This window comes from Phialemonium atrogriseum (assembly GCF_030411735.1).
Source record: "Phialemonium atrogriseum strain 8032-3 unplaced genomic scaffold QBC33scaffold_9, whole genome shotgun sequence".
Taxonomy (NCBI): Eukaryota; Fungi; Ascomycota; class Sordariomycetes; order Cephalothecales; family Cephalothecaceae; genus Phialemonium; species Phialemonium atrogriseum.
This window is the reverse complement of record NW_026848146.1, coordinates 692,436-713,665: the sequence shown is the minus strand read 5'-3', so window position 1 is coordinate 713,665 and position 21,230 is coordinate 692,436. Positions and strand designations below refer to the sequence as shown.

At 56.1% G+C, this 21,230-nt stretch overlaps 10 protein-coding genes across 10 annotated transcripts; 5 read left to right on the top strand and 5 right to left on the bottom strand.

Annotated features, from left to right (window-relative positions):
- The first annotated feature begins 15 nt into the window (after window positions 1-15).
- On the top strand, window positions 16-2,559 carry QBC33DRAFT_489883 (mitochondrial putative glutamate--tRNA ligase). Its single transcript, XM_060425454.1, has 6 exons — window positions 16-740; window positions 795-867; window positions 920-957; window positions 1,013-1,399; window positions 1,458-1,712; window positions 1,769-2,559. Exons 1-6 carry the CDS (start codon window positions 450-452, stop codon window positions 2,492-2,494), a joined length of 1,770 nt encoding a protein of 589 aa, XP_060284769.1. The 5' UTR covers window positions 16-449; the 3' UTR covers window positions 2,495-2,559.
- A 178-nt stretch (window positions 2,560-2,737) lies between these two features.
- On the bottom strand, window positions 2,738-3,859 carry QBC33DRAFT_514144 (putative cop9 signalosome complex subunit 5 protein; the record flags this gene model as incomplete). The annotated part of the gene is made up of 2 exons (XM_060426032.1): window positions 2,738-3,762; window positions 3,847-3,859. 2 exons carry the CDS (start codon window positions 3,857-3,859, stop codon window positions 2,738-2,740), a joined length of 1,038 nt encoding a protein of 345 aa, XP_060284768.1.
- A 53-nt stretch (window positions 3,860-3,912) lies between these two features.
- Window positions 3,913-5,536, bottom strand: QBC33DRAFT_382414 (NAD(P)-binding protein). The gene has a single exon (XM_060424073.1). It carries the CDS (start codon window positions 5,128-5,130, stop codon window positions 4,213-4,215), a length of 918 nt encoding a protein of 305 aa, XP_060284767.1. The 5' UTR covers window positions 5,131-5,536; the 3' UTR covers window positions 3,913-4,212.
- Window positions 5,537-6,648: 1,112 nt separating this feature from the next.
- QBC33DRAFT_449614 (microtubule associated protein-domain-containing protein) lies at window positions 6,649-9,029 on the top strand (the record flags this gene model as incomplete). The annotated part of the gene is made up of 2 exons (XM_060424525.1): window positions 6,649-6,759; window positions 6,825-9,029. 2 exons carry the CDS (start codon window positions 6,649-6,651, stop codon window positions 9,027-9,029), a joined length of 2,316 nt encoding a protein of 771 aa, XP_060284766.1.
- A 673-nt stretch (window positions 9,030-9,702) lies between these two features.
- On the top strand, window positions 9,703-12,261 carry QBC33DRAFT_607142 (uncharacterized protein). The gene has a single exon (XM_060432326.1). The coding sequence runs from the start codon at window positions 9,931-9,933 to the stop codon at window positions 12,061-12,063; it is 2,133 nt and encodes a 710-aa protein (XP_060284765.1). The 5' UTR covers window positions 9,703-9,930; the 3' UTR covers window positions 12,064-12,261.
- Window positions 12,262-12,459: 198 nt separating this feature from the next.
- QBC33DRAFT_449158 (Prephenate dehydrogenase) lies at window positions 12,460-14,529 on the bottom strand (the record flags this gene model as incomplete). The annotated part of the gene is made up of 5 exons (XM_060424506.1): window positions 12,460-13,353; window positions 13,501-13,649; window positions 13,718-13,829; window positions 13,887-13,947; window positions 14,447-14,529. 5 exons carry the CDS (start codon window positions 14,527-14,529, stop codon window positions 12,460-12,462), a joined length of 1,299 nt encoding a protein of 432 aa, XP_060284764.1.
- Window positions 14,530-14,842: 313 nt separating this feature from the next.
- On the top strand, window positions 14,843-16,198 carry QBC33DRAFT_382240 (RCC1 domain-containing protein). The gene has a single exon (XM_060424072.1). It carries the CDS (start codon window positions 14,976-14,978, stop codon window positions 16,065-16,067), a length of 1,092 nt encoding a protein of 363 aa, XP_060284763.1. The 5' UTR covers window positions 14,843-14,975; the 3' UTR covers window positions 16,068-16,198.
- Window positions 16,199-16,252: 54 nt separating this feature from the next.
- On the bottom strand, window positions 16,253-17,884 carry QBC33DRAFT_448990 (uncharacterized protein; the record flags this gene model as incomplete). Its single annotated transcript, XM_060424500.1, has 6 exons — window positions 16,253-16,375; window positions 16,435-17,027; window positions 17,078-17,299; window positions 17,354-17,498; window positions 17,569-17,706; window positions 17,771-17,884. The coding sequence occupies 6 exons, from the start codon at window positions 17,882-17,884 to the stop codon at window positions 16,253-16,255; spliced, it is 1,335 nt and encodes a 444-aa protein (XP_060284762.1).
- Window positions 17,885-18,200: 316 nt separating this feature from the next.
- Window positions 18,201-20,581, top strand: QBC33DRAFT_489863 (uncharacterized protein). Its single transcript, XM_060425453.1, has 2 exons — window positions 18,201-18,612; window positions 18,670-20,581. The coding sequence occupies exons 1-2, from the start codon at window positions 18,434-18,436 to the stop codon at window positions 20,195-20,197; spliced, it is 1,707 nt and encodes a 568-aa protein (XP_060284761.1). The 5' UTR covers window positions 18,201-18,433; the 3' UTR covers window positions 20,198-20,581.
- On the bottom strand, window positions 20,219-20,673 carry QBC33DRAFT_382227 (uncharacterized protein). The gene has a single exon (XM_060424071.1). The coding sequence runs from the start codon at window positions 20,524-20,526 to the stop codon at window positions 20,239-20,241; it is 288 nt and encodes a 95-aa protein (XP_060284760.1). The 5' UTR covers window positions 20,527-20,673; the 3' UTR covers window positions 20,219-20,238.
- Window positions 20,674-21,230: the final 557 nt, after the last annotated feature.

The window sequence follows — 21,230 nt, the reverse complement described above, 5'->3', positions numbered from 1 at the left end:
GGGCAGAAGGCTTCTGGAAAAGCCTTGTCTAAAAATTTAAGGGACTAGGGAGTGGCAGGGTTGGGGGGAGCCTCGCCTAAACTTACGGGCACTGTACCTAAGTCGGGTACCTTACCTAGGCACTAGTATCTTTGGTTCTCTTCAGGTCTTCAAGTAGGTATTCAATTGAAGACAAATAGAGAAAAGTTAATTCCAAGATTCTAGAAATCAGTGGGATGATGTGATAATAAATATTTCTCATGACAGAGCACTGCGTTTTCCTGTTCTAGATTCTTTCAGATTGCTTCATTCAACATCACGGTTCTTTCAGCTGAGCTTGGACCACCAATACCCTTTTTCACCCTTTTTGGTGCTAAGTCTCAAAACATGTCGTGACATAGGTAATTATTCAACCGTTAAAAGGCACAATTGGAAGCTTGGAGCACACCTTGGTCTCCTCTCTGAATGAGATGAGAGCTTTTCTCCTCCCGAGAAGGCCTATCTGCGCTGGATGCGCAGGATGGAGACTATCTTCTTTCAGACATCAGCTCTCAACTCTCTCTGGGCAACCCCAGACCAGATACTCATCTAGCAAGTCTTTATCAAAACCAAACCTTCCCCAAGGTCCCTGTCGAACTCGATTTGCCCCGTCTCCGACCGGCTACCTTCATCTGGGATCATTACGGACCGCCTTGTTTAATTACCTCCTTGCAAGGGCCACCAATGGCCAATTTATCTTGCGATTAGAGGATACGGATCAGGTGATCCCCCCTTGTCTGTGTAGCTTCCTCAACGTAGACTGACATCGAACTCAGAGCCGACTCGTTGGGGATGCCGAGACAAGGCTGTATGATGACTTGAGATGGGCCGGGCTATCCTGGGATGAAGGTGCGGGGATAGTTTCTGCTCATTGCTTGTGACTATGCTGAGTGACTGGCAGGTCCTGATGTAGGCGGGAGGTTCGGCCCATATCGGCAGGTATGTCCTAGAGTTTCTCGCTAAACCTCCGCTCAGTACTTACAAGTAAACCCAGTCCCAACGGCTGAAGCTCTATGATGCTCATGCGGACCGCCTGGTCCAGGAAGAGAAGGCTTATCGATGCTTCTGCTCGCCCAGTGACTTGGAGGCTCATAAGAAGCAAGCGCACGAACATGGATTGCCAACGACTTATCCCGGCACGTGCCTCAGCATCTCCCCTGAAGAGTCCGAAGAGCGTGCAGCACGAGGCGACCGGTACGCTGTGAGATTCAAGAGCGCCAAGGCTCCGGCTGTGATTCAGGATCTTGTGTATAAACGATACCGGAAGGCAGAGCCTGAGGAGGACTTCATCATCCGGAAGAGAGATGGTTTCCCCACGTATCACTTTGCCAATGTCGTTGATGACCATGCCATGGAGATCACCCATGTTATCCGGGGTGCTGTACGTCCGCTATCATGATCTGGCGGCATGTTGTTGTCTATGCTAATTCTCCACCTAGGAATGGCTCATCTCGACGCCGAAGCACGTCGAGCTGTACAACGCCTTCGGTTGGCAGCCGCCGAAGTTCGCCCATGTCGGCCTGCTTGTCAACATGGAGCGGCAGAAGCTGAGCAAGCGGCATCCCGGGGTTAATATGTCTTGGTACCAGAGCGAGGGAGTTCTCCCACCTGCTCTCCTAAACTTCGCCGTCTTGCTGGGTTGGCACCAAGGCCGAGGCAAAGACGTCATGTCTCTGGACGAGATGGTCGAAAGCGTACGTTACGTAACTGCCATGGTCTTGCCGCAACTTCTGCTAAAGCCACAATCTAGTTCTCGTTGAAGTTTACCAAGGGCGACATCGTCGTCTCCATGGATAAGCTACCATACTTTCAGAGGCAGCACACTGGACGCCTTCTGACTGAGGACCCTCCGAACATGACTCTACTTACAGCACACTTCGTGGATCCAATCGAAACGATAATCAGCAATATCGAATCATCCAAATCTGGGGAACATATGGACAACAATATAGACCCAAGTCTATTAGGTGACTTAGTTCCAACTATGAGCCCCGAACAGGGAAACCCGCAGAGCTACATCCTAAAGGCTCTCAGGGCTAGCCGGCCGCCCACCTCGACCCTCGAGAGCTTTGTCGGCGACAACAAATATCTATTCTGGACAGTCCCACAGACGGTTCTTGAGGAGCGTCTCAACGATATAGATATCGAGAATCTGGCCCTTGAATCTAAACCTGCCACAGCGGGAGACTCCATCACGTTCCTCGAGACTGCATTTAGAAACAAGCCCGCGCCTTGGACGGCAGAGAACCTCAACCCCCTGCTCAAGAAGGCGGCAGCGGCTATAACCTTTGTTGACAAAACTTCTGGTCGCGCTGTAGAAACTGGTGGTTACAGCTTCCTGCGGTGGGTTCTTCTCGGGCGGGATAAGGGGCCAGGCCTTGGTGACGTGATGGAGCTTCTGGGGAAGGAGGAGACCATTCGACGCCTTCAGCTTGCGAGCAAAGTAGCAAGTGGTCGGGTTGGAGGCGGTGACTGATTCTCAGGCCATGTTAGAGTACGGCGCTTCCCATTTGTTTTGTAATAGCACTGTATCAATACTGCCCGGGAACAACTCTCCCGGTTTTCCAGGAACGCCCTTCTATGCCATGATATATTCCTCTTCGCGGTGCATGCCAAGCAGGAAAGGGAAGAGAAACACCAAGAACAACGCCCCATATTGCACCCAAAAAAAAAAAGAGAAAGAAAGGCCTCGGCCCAAAAATGGACGAAGACGGGCAAATCACTCCGTGCTCGGCTCTGAGCGGTTGAAGATCTGCGCCTTGATCTCCAAAGCCATGAGCCCGGCAACCTCCTTGGCGGCAACCTGTTTCGTGTCCTGTACGGCCTTGGCGACGGCCTGGTCGGCCGCCCTGGCTGACGGGCCGGACGGCCCCTGGCTGCCGCCGGCGCCCCTCGCGGAGCGCTGCACGACGGCGGCGGCCTGCTTGATCTTGTGGCCGAGGTCCAGCACCTGGTTGGTCCCGTAGTCCCGGTTCGAGAGCAGCGGGTTCTGCGACAGCGTCTGCACCCAGTACTTGTTCCACAGCGACTCGAGCAGCTGCGAGTCGAGGGTGCTCTTAAAGTGCTCCACCTCGAGCGAGTAGTACCGGCTGCTGTGGGCGCCAAAGTCCTCCGCCTTGTTCAGCGGCACCATCTGGTAGCCGTCCGGGCCGACCGTGCCCGCACCATTGCCCGCACCTCCGCTGACACCGGCGGGCTTGTAGTTCTCGGGGTAGGTGCGGAAGGCGCCGATCTCGACCTTGCTCGCGCTAATAGTGCGGTCCGGGTCGATGACGACGGCGACGAAGGGGTCATTGAACTTCTGCTGCATGCTCTCGGTGCCCACGTCGATGCCGCTGAGCCAGCAGCCGTAGCCCGGGTGGCTGTGGTACCAGCCGATGACGTTCTCGAGCCGGCCCTCCTCCCGGCAGAGGCGCAGGTACTCGACCAGGTACTCGTTGGCGTCCTCCTGCGCGTTCACGCGCGTCTCGGTGCCCTCAACGGGGAGGCGGAAGGCGTCGGTCACGACCAGCGCCGTGCCCTCGACGTAGCCCTGCATCAGCCCCATCACCTCCAGTGAGCCGCCCGACCGGGCGTGCATGACCATCTTCACCATGGCCACGGCACTAATCCGCACGGCCTTGAAATAGTTGGGGTCTCGTGTCCAGGGCTTCGTAGAGTTGGTGATTATCTTCTGTTCCTCTGCATTGTAACCGTATAGCGCGTCGCTCTGGGGGTCAGACAGCTTATGGTTGACGGGGAGCTCTGTTGGCGAGAAGGTGGGGTTAGCTCTCTCTGTCTTCCCTGCCTAAGAATCCCGAGAGGAAGGAGAGTGGCGTCGAAACTTACCCATGGTCGCCATCGTGCCCTCCACAAAATGATATTGTTTCGAGGCTGTTTCGTAAAGTCGACGGAGGACAGGGAATGTTCACAAGATGAGGCTCTGTTGGCGGAGAGCGTGGCACGGGTGGGACCAGGTACAGTAGTTAAAGAAGCCCACATCATTGGCGATAAGATTAAGCCAGCCTGAGTTAAGGCCCCCGAAATTGATACAGGCACCCTAGACGTCGGGTCTCACCACCTCGCATTAGAGCCTCCAAGCATAGCTTCCATATTGGACTTCAATTATTTTATGTCTCAAGCTGTCTAGGGATGGTAATCCAAGTGGATTGCGGAAAGATTTTAGAAAAGAGGAGATCGGCCCCATTCCGCTGATTATGGCCCTCTATTCTCCTCAATGTATTCCCTGATTCCGGTGAGGTGGATACCCCGTTGATGGTTCAGTGTTTCCTCCATATCCCACGAGATTCCTGTTCCAGAACCGAAAACCACTCGATACTTCGCCATGAGGTCCTCGGGTCTCTCTGCCAGTTTTTGCCTCAGATAAGGCAAATCCCAAACTTCTCTCTTGAACGTAACTCCATATGAGCTGTCGAGCAATTCCGCCAGCTTGCCATATGACATCGTGTCGCCTGCTATGTGAACGACCTGGCTGCCGGTTCCGTCAGGCCGGTAAACTGCTTCGGCAGTCATGGTGCCAATGCCCTCCACAGTGGTGACGGTGACTCGGTTCTCCCAGCTTCCAAGAGCTCGGACGGTCCGCTCCTCCAGATCGACGATTCCAAAGCTAGGCAGGAACAAATAGCTCATAAACATTCCCACCGATATAATAGTCCACTTGGTCTTTGTCTGCGATCGCAGGAGCTGCCGCACCCCAAGCATCCCATCGAACAAGCCCTCGGAATTCCCAGGTCCGATGGCATCATAGTCAACGCCGAACTGCCATGGGAAGTATCGGGGCACTCCCGCCTCGAGCACCGCCTCGGTGACTCGCACTTGCACTTCTGTCGGGATGCCGTAGCCGCCGCACTGGATTACGACGTCGTACCTCCCGAACACGGCGGCCAGGGCCGGGATGGGGGTGTTGATGAAGTCACCGGCCTCAAGTTCGATGCCGAGGGACCTGAGATATTCGTTCCTATCCGCCTTGGCCGGATCCGCAGATTTGAGAGTGTCCTCGCGCAGGAGGACGGCCAGTCTTCCGGACTGGCGCTGCGCGTGTTTCGATAGCGCGTCGAGTACAGCTGTTCCCAGCTCGCCAGCCCCAATGACCAGAACGGATGGGCTCGACATGACGAAAGGCAACAAAGATTCAAGTGCGAATGGGTAGCGATAGGAATTGCCGACTATACGGCATCATTACGCTCGAGACTCCTCCAACCCTTAATATACCATGTAAGTTTCTCGAGAATGAGGGCTGACAAATGGACCTCGTTGTCGTTTGCGCCTGATTCCGAAAGATTTGGGAATTTCAGGGGCTGACAAATACTTGCGCTGCCCCCCGGCGATTGCTCGGGGCTACCGATATTTCCATCAAAAGACCCGGCGACTCAATCGGCTAAGATCCGAATGCCGAGAGGCGAAACGAAGCCTGATAGACCTAAACTTATAATTTGGTGAGCGGAAAGTGTGCGCCATGCATTAGTAAATCGCAGCTTCAGCTGGACAACAAGCCGGCTTGCCCACGCCTTGCACACTTGACGGTGTGAATGGCCACTTTTATTTCCAGGTGTATGAAAGTATCACCTTGGTGAGCTACCTATGTATTGTACATACATAACTTGTCGTTCGCTAGCCCGAACTGCGTTTCCCGGTAAGCCGAGAACGACGATACAATTGTCCATTTTCAACCCGGTGCAGGCAAGCCACCACAGTCAAGTGGCATAAATCATGTCCCTATATTATACGGGCGTATACACGGAACGCAAATGCTACAATATACGAGGTGCAACCTCATGGCCAATCATTGCAAAGCGGGAACGGACCTGACCGGGACCAAACCAGGCATGCGATAAAACTAGAAACGGAACTGTAAGCAATTGGGAACTGAGGCGAGAGATTGCGACTACCTAGGTAGCCGTTGAATGAGATGAAGAATTCGCGACTCAACTTCTGATGGTGATAACCTGACTTCGGCCATTTGAGCAATCAAGTGACGTCGTCTCGGGCAAGCTTGGTGGTCTGAATTGAACGCGGGGTAACTTCGAGAAGGTGCAAGTGGGGTCGCGTTTTGAAACACTGGGCCTTCGCGGTGTAAAAGTGGCTGCGGAAAACAGCGGGGTTGCTATGGAAACGTCGGAGAGGCAAAGCATACCTCCCAAGCCGCCTTGACCCCAACATAGATATCGCTCCCCGAAAAGCCTCGTTTCACGCTTGACTAAGAATTCCCCTCGACACTGACTATTTACACTATACGCTCCCCACGGCTCTTCACAAGTCCCAGCCCCAGGTCGTCGCAATAGCCTACGCTTGGTCAACCGTGCTTGATGCGAACTGGGCTGATTTTCTACGACCGCTCTTTGTGAGATGCATTGCTTGACCTGCGCGCTCTGCCTGCGGGTGTCGTGACGAAACGGTCCATGTAAACAAATTTGCGCTACAGCTGCATCACCAAGCTGCGGAGCCATCGCACTTAAATGATACGCGCCGCATCAAAATCAACAAATCACCACCTTCAGGCTTCGTTCGACACGTCACCATCACCACTCTGCGGCCATCTTGCCGCATTGTTGATCGTAGCGATTCGATCCACCCCGCTACCTATACCCACACCCTTACCGTCCGTTTCATTGACATCGGCGTCTTTGCACCATGGACACGAGTTACCTTTCCCAGCAGGTCAGCGCCATCGTTGGCCAGCTTCACGGTCTCTTCGACGAGATCGGTATTCCGAACCATGATCGCGATGCGCGTGAAGCCGAGGTAGGTCCCGCCCGAGTCCATCAGTGCACATGCAGCACATTTGCTAACCAAACCATGTGCCACAGCTCTTCTCAGCTCTGTCGGAAGCCCTGCACAACCAGGTCAGGCTCGTCACGACGGAGAAGAAGGAGATGATCGACGAGGCACAGAAGATCATAACCACCATACGGCAGATGGAAGCATCTCTCGATGATAACAAGCCTCGCCGGGACTACGAATCCGAAGACGACGAGCTTCAGGTCACCTTTCCGCTGACGCGGTGCCTCCAAGTCCTCAAGGAGAAGCACATCCAAATCAGCAGGCTCCACAGGGAACGTTTCGAGCAAGTTAGAAGTATGTTCTTGTCCCCCAAACTCTCAAACATACGTGTAGTTGCTGACGGTGGCCATCGATTAGAACTTGTTGAGGCGCTGGAGTCGTATTCATCACACCTCGAGCCCACATTTGTGAAGTTGGCATTGCCACCATCCGGGCCGAATCAGTCGATCCCCCCTAGTTTCGACCTCTCACCATCCTATGTCGACAAGCTAGATGAAGAGTTCACCAGAGTATACGAGGAGTACACTCGGCGCGTCTCCACGGTAAAGGCCCTGTCCGAGCATATCATCCAGCTGTGGGCAGAGCTTGGTACACCACAGGCCCAGACCGACGGTGCTATTGTCAAGTACTACCGCGACGCGCCCGAGCAGCTTGGCCTGCATGAGGAGGACGTATCCCGACTGCGGGCCAAGCGGGACCGGCTGGCAGACGAGAAGAAGAACCGCGAAAAGCGGCTGAAAGAGCTCAAGTCTGCCGTTGAAGCCCTCTGGGAGAAACTAGGGGTGGAAGAAAAGGATCGTAAGACGTTCCTGAATGGCAATCGAGGCTGCGGCGTTCGGCAGATCAACGAGTTCGAGGATGAGCTATCCCGGCTCAACGAGCTCAAGCACCAGAATCTGCACCTCTTTGTCGAGGACGCACGCTACAAGCTCCAAGAGCTGTGGGATGCACTCTACTTGTCAGAGGATGAGATGCTCGAGTTCACCCCGGCCTTCTCCGACGTTTACAGCGATGCCTTGCTCGAGGCGCACGAGCGGGAGATCTCACGGCTCGAGGCCCTGAAGGAACAGCGTGCGCCAACACTAGCTCTTGTTGAGAGACACAAGACGCTCGTCCACGACCGAGATGAGCTAGCAGCATCGAGTCAGGACGCCTCACGCCTGATGATGAAAGGGCAGAAGGGAGAGAGACGAGATCCCGGGAAGCTTCTGCGGGAGGAGAAAATGAGGAAGAGGATTTCGAAAGAGCTCCCGAAAGTCGCAGCAGAGCTCCGCAAAGTTTTGGAGAAGTGGGAGGACGAATACGGACGACCGTTTCTGGTTCACGGCGAGCGGTATCTGGACGTGTTGGATGACGATGAAACAAAGCGAGCGCCAGGGCCGAGAGCCAAGACGCCAGCAGGTCCGCCTCCATCGGCCGCAAGGAATGCGAAGTCTGCACCACCGAGCAGGGCCAATAGTGCTGTGAAGTCGGGAGGTCAGGCGGCGAGGAGCATGGCAAAGACCCCGACCGCACCTGGGGGGAAGCCACTGTCAACGAGAGCCCATACTGCTGCCAACAACAAAGGGAGCCCGTCACGAATTCCTGCACGCGCCCCCCTGTCCAACCTCAAGAACGGCAATAATTCTCCAGAACGGCCCCGACCAGAGTCACGACTTGAGAACAACTCTCTGCGGCAGGTTCCCCCACTGATGAGAGCCCCGCCGCCGAAGATGCGAGACCTTATGCCGCCGCCCGAGCTGGGGACTCCAATGAACCACTATCGGTCAACCGGGCTCGAATCGAGCATCGTCAGACAGGTGGAGCCCGAGGACGTGTACGACGATAGACACCTCTCGCAACACCCTAGTCGCCCGACTTCGAGGGACTACCACTCGTCCATGCGACAGAACGAGCGACTCGCACCGGCGCAGACCAGCTATCCCCAAGCTCCGCCACCAAGGCAGATCTCAAACACATCAACCGCCATCTCCGGATCCGAGAACTGGGAGACGTATGACGACAACTCAGAGCAAGAAGAGCCAGACGCCTCAGAGGCATACTACGCTAAGCTGAGGGCTGCCCGTACCAAGAGGATGACACCCGAGACTGGCTACGGGCGGTCGCAGGGGAGCCAGGCGAAGCGGCAGCGGGGGGTCCCTCCAGCATTGTATGCAGGCCATGCCATGCTGGATAACGAAGGCCACCGGGTCGTGTCGGCAAGCGAATGGACGGACGAGGATGCATATTGATACATCCATCCATGCGGCGCCTCTTGTGCGATTTGCATTCTAGCTATGTGTATGGATCACGAACGGCCACGACCAGACACGGATCTGCCCATCTGACAACGTTTCCAACATGCTCGCACGGCGTTCTTGACCATCAATGTCTGTTTGACTGTCTTCGGATCATGTCTATCCTCATGGTTCACACTCACGTTCGGTTTCTACTTCTTGTATTTGAATTTGTGCATACCGTTTTTCTTCACTTCTCGGCGACGGACTGCGGGCAACAGGGAAGGAGACTGCGTCCCGGAGACTCCTTGTGTTGGCCGGACCTTCTCTTTCTTCTTGAGTAGGTAATTCTCATGGGACCGTTTGTGGATGCGGGGGAAGGGGAGAGAAAGGGTCAAGGGCTGCGAGGCGGTGTCTGAAATATGGAACTGGACATATTCGAGGAGTTGAAGGGTTATTCGGCGTTTAAGTAGGTACTGAGCTGACTTTGGGTGCGACTACCCTCTGTATTGTACGGCGTGGATAAAAGGTAGCCAGGTGCTCTGCCTCTGCAATTGAACGTGGGAAGCTTGATTGATTGATTTACGGAGACTCCCGCGTGTGGTTGCAGAATGCAGATGATCCGGCCACTAAATTAGTGCGGGGTTAGCGTCATGCCGTCCCCTATTTCCAGCAATGATTAGCGCCTAGAGACCCCAAGCATCAGGCGCGCCAGTCTTACGTAGAACTGTTTTAACACGCCCTGCTTTCGCGACGGAAACCCCAAGCAGCATAAACGAGATAGCTTTGTGCATCGTGCGTCATAGCCACTCAGCGGGCCACTTTCCATCTTTGCTTCGGTTCTCGGTTTTGTTTGTGCTCGGGATCTGCGTTCCACCAGCGACCCCTGGTATGCAGCATCTAGCAAGTCAGCCTCATGGCACCTCAAGGCCCGCCCGCCTTCACCAGTCCGGCATCGACATCAGCGACAGCTCATGACTCGGCCGCGGCTCGCAGCGCAGCCCTAAGAGGTGCGACGCTCGCCTTCCAGGCCCAGAAATCCGGCGTCGACAAAGCCAAACCCGCCCCTAGAGCGCCGAACCCGACGACAAGAGGCAATGGTGCTCTTCTCGCTGCAACCCAAGCTTCCAGAGAGCAGAGTAGCCCACGGACAAGATCGCCGACAAATACCTCGAGGAAGAACAATGGCCAGAGTCGGGATATAAGCAGACAAGGCACGGGGGGAAGTGTCCAAGAGGCGGGGACCTACGGTGGCGAGCTCGAGCATGGAGCAGTCTCCCAGCGATTGACGCAGTATTTAAGCTCATCGCCGGCGAGCCTCCGCTTTCTTTCACCTGGTGGGAGACCATCTATGGATCAGAAGTCACCCTCCTTCATCGCCGCTACACTGGCTGCCAGCAGGTCTGCCTCACCGTCCCCGAACCATACCGGCCATGCCTCCCCTTATCCTCCCGCCGGTCATAGCCCTCTCGGTCCCCCGAGGGCAAGGCGAGGACATAGCTTTGGGGCGAATAGCGTCGACTCTTTCGCAACGAACCAGGATATTCTAGACACGAGCCCAGTCCCTCCTGCGACATCCCTGATATCCATGTTCCAGCACAAGATCGATACGGACCCTGTTAAGAAGAGGGACCCTTCACCCGAGCAAAGACATGTCGAAAGGCCCAAGCTACGCCTGCCGACTCCCCCGAGATCCCTGAGCCCCAGAGGACAAGACTCGGCGTATAAAGCCCAGGCGGTCACCCCAAAGCTGGCTCCCAAGCCGAAATCCACGCGGACACGCCCAGCATCGCCGCCACAGATCATTCGCCGTAGCGCGACCGAGATGATATCCCCAGATCCTCGGAGACTAGGGCCCAAGCCGAACCTTCAGCCCTCGGAGAAAGTAGCTAATCCACCGGATGCCTCAAACCCAAGGCGCCCCAAGCCCGCAACTCCCAAAAAGGGACCCGAGCTATCGAAGAACACCCAACCAGTGGAAGTAACTAGGCCTAGTGTGACCTCATCACCTAACTCCGAAGCATCATCAGACGACACGTTCGTCTCCGCATCCTCCACACAGTCCCCGCGGCCGAGCTCCCCTGTTAGAGGCAGGGAGCGTCCAGCCCGCGAAACGGAGCCCCCGCGATCTTCTCCACGACCTTCTCTGCAGAGGTCGAGTCCCGTCCGGCAGGCCCTGTCTGCCTACTCCTATTCCCCCGGCCGGGGACTATCGCCCAACCACTCGACGACCACCGTCGACACGGCCAGCTCTCTCCCCCTGGACTCCCTCACCAGCGCCATAATGGCAGGCAACCTAGCCTCCGCGCGCCACGCAATGGCCACCCACGACTCCCCGACACCCCCGGCCCCTCCTCCCCCGCGCCGGCCGGGCCACCACCACCACCACCACCACCACCACCCCCTCCACCTGCGGCCCCCAAGCCTCCCCCTGCACCAGCAACACTCCGGCACGGGCCGGCGCAAGGGCAGCAACAGCAAGAGCAAATCGCCGCAGCGCCGCGGGATGCTGCAGACGCTCCGGCAGCCGCCGGCGTCGCCGTCTCGGCGCGGCGGCTCGGCCGACGACAACAACAACAACGGCCACGGCGATGACGACGACGGCGGTGACGACTCGGACGCGCGGCGCCGGCGACACCGACACCGACCCCGGGCGCTGGGCGGCGGCGGGAAAAGGCACGCGCACCACGAGGGGTCGCGCAAGCGGTGGCGCGACGGGGTGTCTGCGCGGGAGCGGAGGAGGTACGAGGCCGTGTGGGCGAGCAACAGGGGGTTATTCCTCGGCGACGAGGAAGGGTCGGCGGACCTGGTCGCCAACGTGGTCGTGCGGGATATCTGGGAGCGCAGCCGGTTGCCCGAGGACGAGCTGGCCGAGGTGTGGGACCTCGTTGACCGGGGCGGCGGCGGGGCGCTGGATAAGCAGGAGTTTGTGGTGGGCATGTGGCTCGTCGACCAGCGGCTCAGGGGCAGGAAGATACCCTCCCGCGTCAGCGTCAGCGTCTGGGATAGTGCCAGGGGGGTGAGGGTCGTGGGGCCGAAGGGGAAGTGAGGTGTGCTGGTGGATTTGTCGGCTGCATCTTGGAAGGGCGAGTATAAGGTCTATTTGCTTTGCAAGGGAGTAATGGGATGCGCACACATTTAGCATCGGTTATTGCTGAAGAGGTTTGGTCAGGGGGCGATGAAGCATAGCATAGATATGTACCCTCCCCTGGTGGTGGAGTGTATATGGCGACTTAGGCGCTTGTAATAGAGATACCCCTAGATAATTGGTCTACCCTGGACCAAAACACCTCGCCATACTTGGCTTTTCCGAACTCCACAGGCTTTACTTTCGATACTTTATCCCCTGATCTGACTGCCAGCCCGAAAACCTAGTTTGCCCGTCCAATAACACCCACCCTTCCTCCTCCTCACCCAAGGCCTAACAACATACATTATGCATAGGTCAGTCCTCCGAGCTCTCCAGCACCGCCTTGATCATGTTATTGCCCATCTCGATGGCCCCAGCAAATCGCGGCTCAAAGAACTCCTGCGTGACGGCGAAGCGCTGGCGCCACGTCTCGAACTGGCGGAGAGAGACGCACTCGGCCCAGCCGCATGCGGCGATGGTGAACTGCAGGTCGTCGCGGCGGAAGGTGTTGTCGCCGATGCCGACGCGGAGGCACTCGTCGAGCAGGCCCGGCGTGCGGAACAGGTGCTCGGCGACGCCGAGCCAGAGGCGGAACAGCGGGGTCGAGCAGATCATGTGGTCGTAGGGCACAATGCCCAGCGCGCTCCAGCAGTCCACCATGGCCAGCAGGCTGAGGTGGTTGTTGGGCTGCGGCGCGTCGTCGGCGCGCCGGCCCAGGCTGAACTGGTCGAGCACCCCGCCCCGCAGCAGGGGGCGGTCACCCCACTTGGCGGCGGCCCCCGCGCCGCCGAAGACCTTCTCCTTGGCGCCGTAGACGCGGGCGCGCAGCTCGTCCGCCCGGCCCTCCAGCATCAGGTAATAGAGCTCCGTCGTGCTGCGGGCGAACTGGTTGATCTGCCGGTGGGCCTCGGGGTTGAGGATGGCGAGCCCGGCGTACACGTGCCACTTCTGCGAGTAGATGCGCAGCATCAGGTTGATCTTGACGTTCTCGATCCCGCCCACGTACCGCGACCCTTCCCAGGGGAACTGCCGGTTGGCGTGCCACGCCTTGCCCATGGACAGGAACGCCGCGTGCGTCACCGCCTGCGTGTCGGCCGTGATGCGGTCGTGCTCCGCCGCCGTCAGGTACACGTGTTTGGAGTTGAGGCACCGGAGCACCGTTTCGACCTTGGTGAAGGACTCGTCCGACGCTCGGTGCTTGATGAGGACCTGGGGGTTTCGAAGGGGGTGAGCAAAGTGGCAACGACCTTTTACATGACTTGAGGCTGGACTAGTTTGTCGACCGAACAAAGGGGGAACTAGGTGCAGAGAGCAAATAGAGACAGTATCGTCTCGGGGATAGCTTGTTTAACATACCAGCGGTTGGTCACGACTATCAACGTTGGGTCCATGAAGAGAGTGACACGAGACAATATCCACGTCACTAGGTAGGTGTTCTTCGAATGCCTTGATCTCGGGGTCCTTGCACGACGTCTGGCCACCTACGATCGCGTTCTGCTTCGTTGCTATACAATTGTGAGACGCTATTTTGTTTACGCGCGGAGGGCAGAGGAGCCGGAATTGAGAGACACACAGGGACCATATTGGGCGACCACACGGCCGATAGCGGCTGCTTCAACACTGTAAATGATATAGTCGCTGGCTCGAGAGACCAAGTGTCCGTTGCGGAGAATTTGTACTTTATTCTAGACCGATCTCTCAGCAACTAACCCATTTGCCAAAGACGGGGTTCTGAACCGTACATTGCCCGCGAATTCCTCCTGTAAGGCACCGTACTTCTCTTCTGTGTCGCAAGCCATGATACTGCGCCATCCCATCGTTAGTACTACATTGTCTCGCTTAGGAACTTGCAAATCCGAAACTATGATGCGGTTAGCTATTGACCTTGCAACCAGAGGTTCTCAAGATGTTGAACAAGTCGGACGTGATGTTTTCAGACAAAAATAATTAAGGTAGCTGAGAAGTATCATCATGGAAAGACCACGGCAATGGACTGGGCCAGAATGGCTGATCAATCCGTGCCATGGCCGATACTCTAGCCAAATGCACTCAAGTCATCATTTACATGGGGAGGGGGGATGGGTAGCTCGCTCGGAGGGGGGGATAACTGGAATGAACTCACCATATTTGGTAGAAGGAAGAGCCAGGAGCTGTAGTCAGTAATACATCCCTGCTTTTCAGAGGGCATCTCGCCGGTTGCTCTGGATGGAGCTTCCAGCACAGGTCCGCACGAGATGATGCGATCGGCAGGTCCCAGGACGCCGCAGTTTTCAAAGCGGCAAAGCAAATGGACGGCAATTACCTCCAGCCGGCTTTGCTGAGCCTCCGAGCATACATCTTGCCCATGTCGCCCATGCCTATGAGGCCCACGACGAAGCCCTCCATGGAGGGCGGGGCGCAAGATTGTGGTGCCGCCATTGTTCCTCGATCCCTTGATAAAGCACTGACACCCTTGGGAGTTGGTCACATCATCAAGCGCAGTATTTCCATCCCAACCCAAAAAGCTGTGAACGTTGGGGAAATGTTTGCAGGTGGGAGGTGGGAGAAGGGAAAAAAATCGAGGTCAAAATGAGATTTTTAAAGTGGTCGGAATTGGCTCCACTTAATCCACGGGACAGTGGATAAACAAAATCCCGACCCTTGTCGAGGCCCGGCATGTACCCATAGAAGTACCTATCCATATCCATGGATCCTCTGTCTGCGATATTTACAACTGACAGAAACTTCACGCAAAGGCAATTCTAGATACAATTTCATTAGGGGCGGGTCATCTGGTCTCTAACTTTCTCTCTACACCACCAATTTGCTTTCTTGGAGGAGGAGCGCTCAGCATGGCTGCATTATTTGCCCTAGGCTCCAATGGTTCAGGCCAGCTAGGGATAGGACACAAGGAGGACGTGTCCGTCCCGAAACAAGTGCTCTTCCACCAAGATGCCATTCCAAGCGCAGTACGTAGCGTTGCCGCGGGAGGTAACCACACGCTGCTCCTCAGCGACTCCGGAGACCTCTACTGGAGCGGCGACGCGGCCTCGGGCGCCTGCGGGAAGGTCACGGCCGGTTCCGGCCCGGCCGATCCGCAATTCCGCAGGGTGGACCTTGCCGCCGCCGAGCCGTTCAGGGTCGGCCTGGTCGCCGCGACCTGGGAGGCCTCCGTCATCACGAGGCTTGACGAGGAAGGGCGGAACACGAGGGTCTACAGCTGCGGCGTCGGGCTCAAGGGGGAGCTGGGCCAGGGCGAGCTGATCGTCCGCACGCCGTCCCCGGCACTAGTTCTGGACTTCCCGCCTGCGGGTACCGAGGTCGTTGATCTCGCGGCCTGCATGGGCCATGTTGTGGCGGTCTTGAGCAACGGCGACGTGTACGGGTGGGGAAACGGTCGGAAGGGGCAGCTCGGTGCTCCTGAGGCGGTGGTGCATGCCCCCAGGAGGATTGACGGTGTCGGGTTTAGTGTGTTCAGGGCAGTCTGCGGTCGGGAGTTCACCTTGCTTCTCGGCGATCTCGACAGCGGAAGGGTCGTCGTCCTGGGGTCGGATAAATGGGGGATCAAGTCATCAGTCCCAGCAACCACTGACAGATGGAAAGATGTCGGGGCGAGTTGGGGCAATGTCTACGCGCTGAAAAAGGATGGAACTCTTGTAAGTTGGGGTCGCAATGATCATGGCCAAATGACTCCTCCGAGTCTACCCCCTGTATCACAGATCGCCATCGGCAGCGAGCATGTTCTAGCTCTAGACGAGGAGGGCAATGTTCTGACTTGGGGCTGGGGCGAGCACGGGAATTGCGGGCCTAAGATTGAAAATGGTGATGTCAAGGGGCGGTGGAATGTCATTGCCTCGCCCAAAAATATGCCGCCAGGGACTATAATCACAAGCATCGGTGCTGGCTGCGCCACAAGCTGGATCGCCATCAACATACCCAGCTAGACGTTCACCTCATCTATCATGATACCTGGAGATTCCGATGGTGACGACAGGGTATCCCAACAAAAAAAAAAAAAATTTATCAGAGCCAAAGCAAATCAACGTTCCAAGCGCCATTCAAGGAGAAAATAGACCAAACCGGCGAACCTGGATATTGTTAGCCAAGAGGTCAGCAGCCATCTAGGGGCTCAATGTCTCACCTCTGAAAGCCGTTGGGTTGGTTCTAAGCCAGATGGCAGCCGATCAGGCAGCGCATTCTGGGGCTCTACCGGTGTCGCCGAATGGCTGTTAATGCGCAGAGTGGAGGGATTCTGCAGCAATGGTCAGCAGAAGGGCACGAAAAGACCTGAACTGAACACAGGGAACAGACCTGCTGAATGCTCGCATCCCACTCCAGACGAGCCATGTCGCCTTGATCCTCGTCGTCATCAGGATTCATCGGCTCCCATTGCTGGTCATCATCGCCTTGGGGAACGAATAATAGTTCCGATCGTAGAGTCGAAGGAGGTGGGAGCGGCGGTGGTCGGATTTCGAATTGCGATTGCCGCGGACGCACGGGTGTCTTCTGTTGCGGCTGCGGCGGGTTCCGTGGATGATCTTGAGGGCGGGCATTCTCAGTGGCAACGGAGCTGGCACGGTTTGAGGCAGCCTCGAGTCCTGGTCGAGCAGCCTTCGCCGCACTGGCTCGAGCCTTTTTGGCTTTCTGGCCGACCGCGTCCTTCTCGCCTACTGTCATCAAGATGAACTCACAGAGAATCCCGTCTCCGCTGTAGGAGAGCTTCATCGGGCGGCCCGGGTTGGAGTACCGCGCTGAGAGTTGGCCGCTCGTCATCTGAGCGTGATGGAGGATGCCCCTGAAGTCCTTGACACTGACGATGATGTGGAGCTTGTCCTGGACCTCGATATCATCAAACTCCTCCATATCAACAGCGATTGATGTATGCAGGGGCTTCTTCAGGACCGCTAGGCTTATGTCAGTTATCGTTCCCTAAAAAGAAGAGAATCAACCCTACCATCGTTATTGAGATTGACGGCTTTCTCGGTGAAGCACGTGAAATTTACAACGTTCTCATCCGTGTTGATGTCCAGTAGCTCTATCCCAGGGCCGAAATAGTCCATTAGCTGGCGTAGGGTCCGCGAGGACATGGTCCAGTGGTGGACAGCCTCGTTTCTGTCGAACTTGGCATGAGTAGGCGGCTTAGGCTCAAAGGGCAACGCATGGGTTGCGGTTATTCCTCCAAGAAGGTTAGTGGGTTTGCCGTTCAGACGGGTTGCTTTTCTTGGCATACCATTCCTGCAGACGATTTTGGCAATCAGTCGACTCTTGCCGGGTCCGTCGTCGACGGCAACGTCGCATCTCTCAATGGTTGTTTCCTTATCCCTATCTCTGGTCGTATCGCCCCCAGTGCGGGTCCGAAATATGGATAGGAGACTCTATTGATTGCCTGTTTAGCAGTCGGAGCATGACATTAGAGAAAGTTCCCTTGAGGCAGGGAATATTTACCCGGATGTACAACTGACAGAAGAATCTGTCTCGATACTGGGCATTCCCCTCAAAGTTATATGTCGAGAAGAATCTATTGGAGGCAAACACAATGCAGACATAGGCCGATTTGGACAGGTTCAGGGCAGTTAGGGTTAACTGTAGTAACAATCGTCATTGGCACTTGGTCCTTGGCGGAGGAGCGACGGTCTCTGCCACCTACCTTGTCTTTGCGAGCTTCCAGGGACACATCTTCGCTGAACTTGACAATGCAGGCAAGAGCGTCATGGAAGACGGCCACCCCTTCCTCACTCAATGTGAAATTGAGAACCGCCATGGCTCGTGCACATATGAAGCCTGTAGGTTACGAGGATCTCATCTGGCGTATACTTGGGCAGCCGCTTACCGCTTGCCAAAGAGGAATGTACATTACTCTGGTTAGGGCAGTCTCAGAGGGGAGAGGGGATCGTAATGAGGATAATGTCTTGTCAAAGAGTCCGGGTCGGTCCTAGATAGGTACGGGATTTTGCCGCGGTTTTTCCGAGTCGCGTATGGAAGTTCCATCGCGTTTGGATGTGGGTCGTAGGTACCTACCTACAGTACATACAGTACATGGGTACTTGCGCCGTGTTATACGGACTTTCACGACATCACCTCAACACAACCCTGATCCCAAATAGAAACACAACAACAAATTCTTATTCTCTGATACATTCAACAAAATTCGATCCAAGACGCCATTGCAAGTGCAATTGCCTTATCACTCAGGATTAGCACCAATCTTATTGCCCCGGATTCAACTTTCCCGGGAATCTACCATCGTGTGTATCTTCAAAGACTACCTCTAGACCGGCAGGTTCAGTACAATATCTGCTGGAAACCTGACATGAGTGTCAACCCCCCCAGCAGAGGAACCACGTCGGTTTCGACAACAATGGCACTCCCCCAAGAGGTTTGGTGGATTGTCTCTCAGCAATTCAAAGACCGACGTGATTTTGGGAGCTTGTACAAGTGCGCCCTTGTCAACCGCTCATTCGCCAATATCACGTTGCCTCTCCTCTACAGGTTAGCTGCTTCTCATTTCTACTCAGCAGGCATGATCAGGAAACTGATGTTGTTTAGTATCCATGACTTATCCCCTGCAAGCACGGGCGATACCGCCGTGGTTGAGACGGAGAAATGGGCCTGTCTCTGGCGGTCAATCGTCATGTCTAGTGTTGGAAAGACGGTCTACCCCTACTGCCTCTGGATAAAGGCTCTGAACCTCGGCAATTTCTACTCTCTGCTGGAGGATCTGGCCAGAGACAGGGTCCGGGTCGGGAGAATTGTGCTCAACTACAAGCAAATTAGGGACTGGTTCTTCAGCTACCCCTTGGGTGCCTTCTTACATGCAAACAAATCCAAGAAGCCCGTCTTGGATATCGAGAAAATCGTCCTCGATGTTGGCAATAAGGTGACCTCTTTCATCAAGCAGGCTGCCGAAGACGAGGACAAGACTGTCATGCTCTCCAGCCTTGAGGGATACCACCTTCCTTCCCCATACTTGTCGAGTTTGGTCTCAAGGCTGTCACTTTTGTCAAGCCTAAGGGTCCGGGATGGATCTGTTCTCACCGCCGAGGTATCACAGGCAATCCGAAACAACTGTCCCTTCTTCAAGGAGGTTGTGTGCCATTACTGCGTCGGAACCGATGTGGACGAAGAGCTTGCGGGCTTTATTCGTGGACTGCCCCCGAACAGCCTCGAATCCTTCACCATCATGAGCACCAATGCTGTCCATAATCAGACCTTCCAGGCACTGAGTGGCCACTCTGTATCTCTCAGGAGCCTCGTGATCTCCTTGGACCAGCCCGGTCTCGCCGCTCTGCATCTTCTCAGCGAGTGCAAGAACCTCGAGTCCGTCACCATCGAGGCTAGCCGACTCGCACAAATACTCGATTGGGAGAGAGAGTTGAAACAGGAGTTCCAGGAAGTAGTTTCCTGGTTATCAGGGTGCCTTTCGCTTACCAACCTCGAACTCCTACTCGTCCCGAGCGCCACGTCCATTCTCGACCCCATTTTCAAGGTCCCCCAGATTCGGCTGACATCACTTGATGTCAAGCTCCTGGATGCCAATGATGAATTCTTCGCGTCGCTTGGCCAGCAGACCGATCTCGAGTCCCTCGTTGTGCAGACAGTCGAGGGCCTGCTAGATATCGGCACCGAACGGCACCAGCAATTCACGAACTCCATATGCAACTGCACCAAGCTCCGAAAGCTGGACCTGATGAGCGAGCTGCTGACCATGGAAGACATCGTGAGAATCGCGCAATCCCTGCCCCAGCTGGAAGACTTCAGCTTCGACGGCGAAATAGGCAACGACTCCCTCCTACCCATCGCGGGGATGCACCGCCTAAAGACTTTGAACGTCAACGCGGTCTCGCACTTCACCTTCGAGGGCATCCTGCGCTTCATCGCCGACTTGCAGCTCGACCCGCGCGCCAGCCACGACGGCCTCCGCATCTACATTATGAGGCAGTTCGGGGAGCATAAGATCTCCAACGAGGAGGAGCGGATATTGGCGGACGAGGTGGCGAGGAGCTTCGAGGGGAGATTCGAGATCACTTACGAGGCGGATCCCGACGAGCTGCACGAGTCCGACTTTTCGGACTGAGCAAATCCCTCGGCATTTGCAGAGTAAGGAAAAAAGAGATCTTAAATCAGTTCCGCCCCAACACCCCTACATCCCCCGCCGCCGCCCCGCCGACAACCGGCGCAGAGGCGGGCGACCCTGATGACAACGATGTTGTCGCGGCATGGCCCGCAGCGGTCGGGCAGGTCGAAGGGCAGGGCGGATGCGCGGGCGGCCCCTTCCCATTCGGCTGGGTCGTAGGTGCGGCGCAGCTGGGCGAGGAGGAGCGGGCACGACTCATCGCCTGGCAGGGCCCAGATGGTGGCTGGGGGGTGGTTGCAGAGGGGCAGGGGAAGGATGTATTGGCACATGTTTATTCTCTCGTCTTTCCGGGGGGTGGTGTGGGCATGGTGGTTGCGGTTGTGGCTGTTGGGAGGGGTCTTCACGTCTGGGCGGAGGAAAGGGGGGAGTAGTGAGGTGGGATGATGATGGAGGAGGACTGCGTTCAAGGTGGGAGGATATTTAGAGGTGTGGGCAACCCGGCGGGAATGAAGCTGTGGGCAAATAACGCGAGGGTGGTACTCCTGTTCTCACGCTAGATTTGCCGAGCGGTTCCAAGTGCTTTCCGAATGCGTAAATCGTGAGGGCAACCTCCAAGTTGGGCATGCGGACGAGGAAGACCATACAGCAGATGGCTTCCTCTTATATATACTTAAGTTGGAAGCTAGGTATAGATAGAAAAATTAACTCGCCAGTCGTTAAAACCTGGTCCGACGACGGGAAACGACGACTCAACGTAGCGCCCGAGGCAGCGGGCAGCGTGATCCCATCGTCGACTTCACAGTCTATCGCCCTCCATGACGTAGAGGCCCACTGCCTAACACCCCCTGCCTGGCCCTTAGGAGGATACTGCTTGAAACGCCCAGGGAAAGTGGCGATGCTTCCTGTCTAGAGACACAAGATACGTGATAGCGAGTTATCTTGTCCCCCGGCACCGCCAAGGAGAATCGTTACTCAGAACCTCACCAGGCGGGCAAACACGCCCCCATCATGGATCGCACCTCGGCACAGAGAG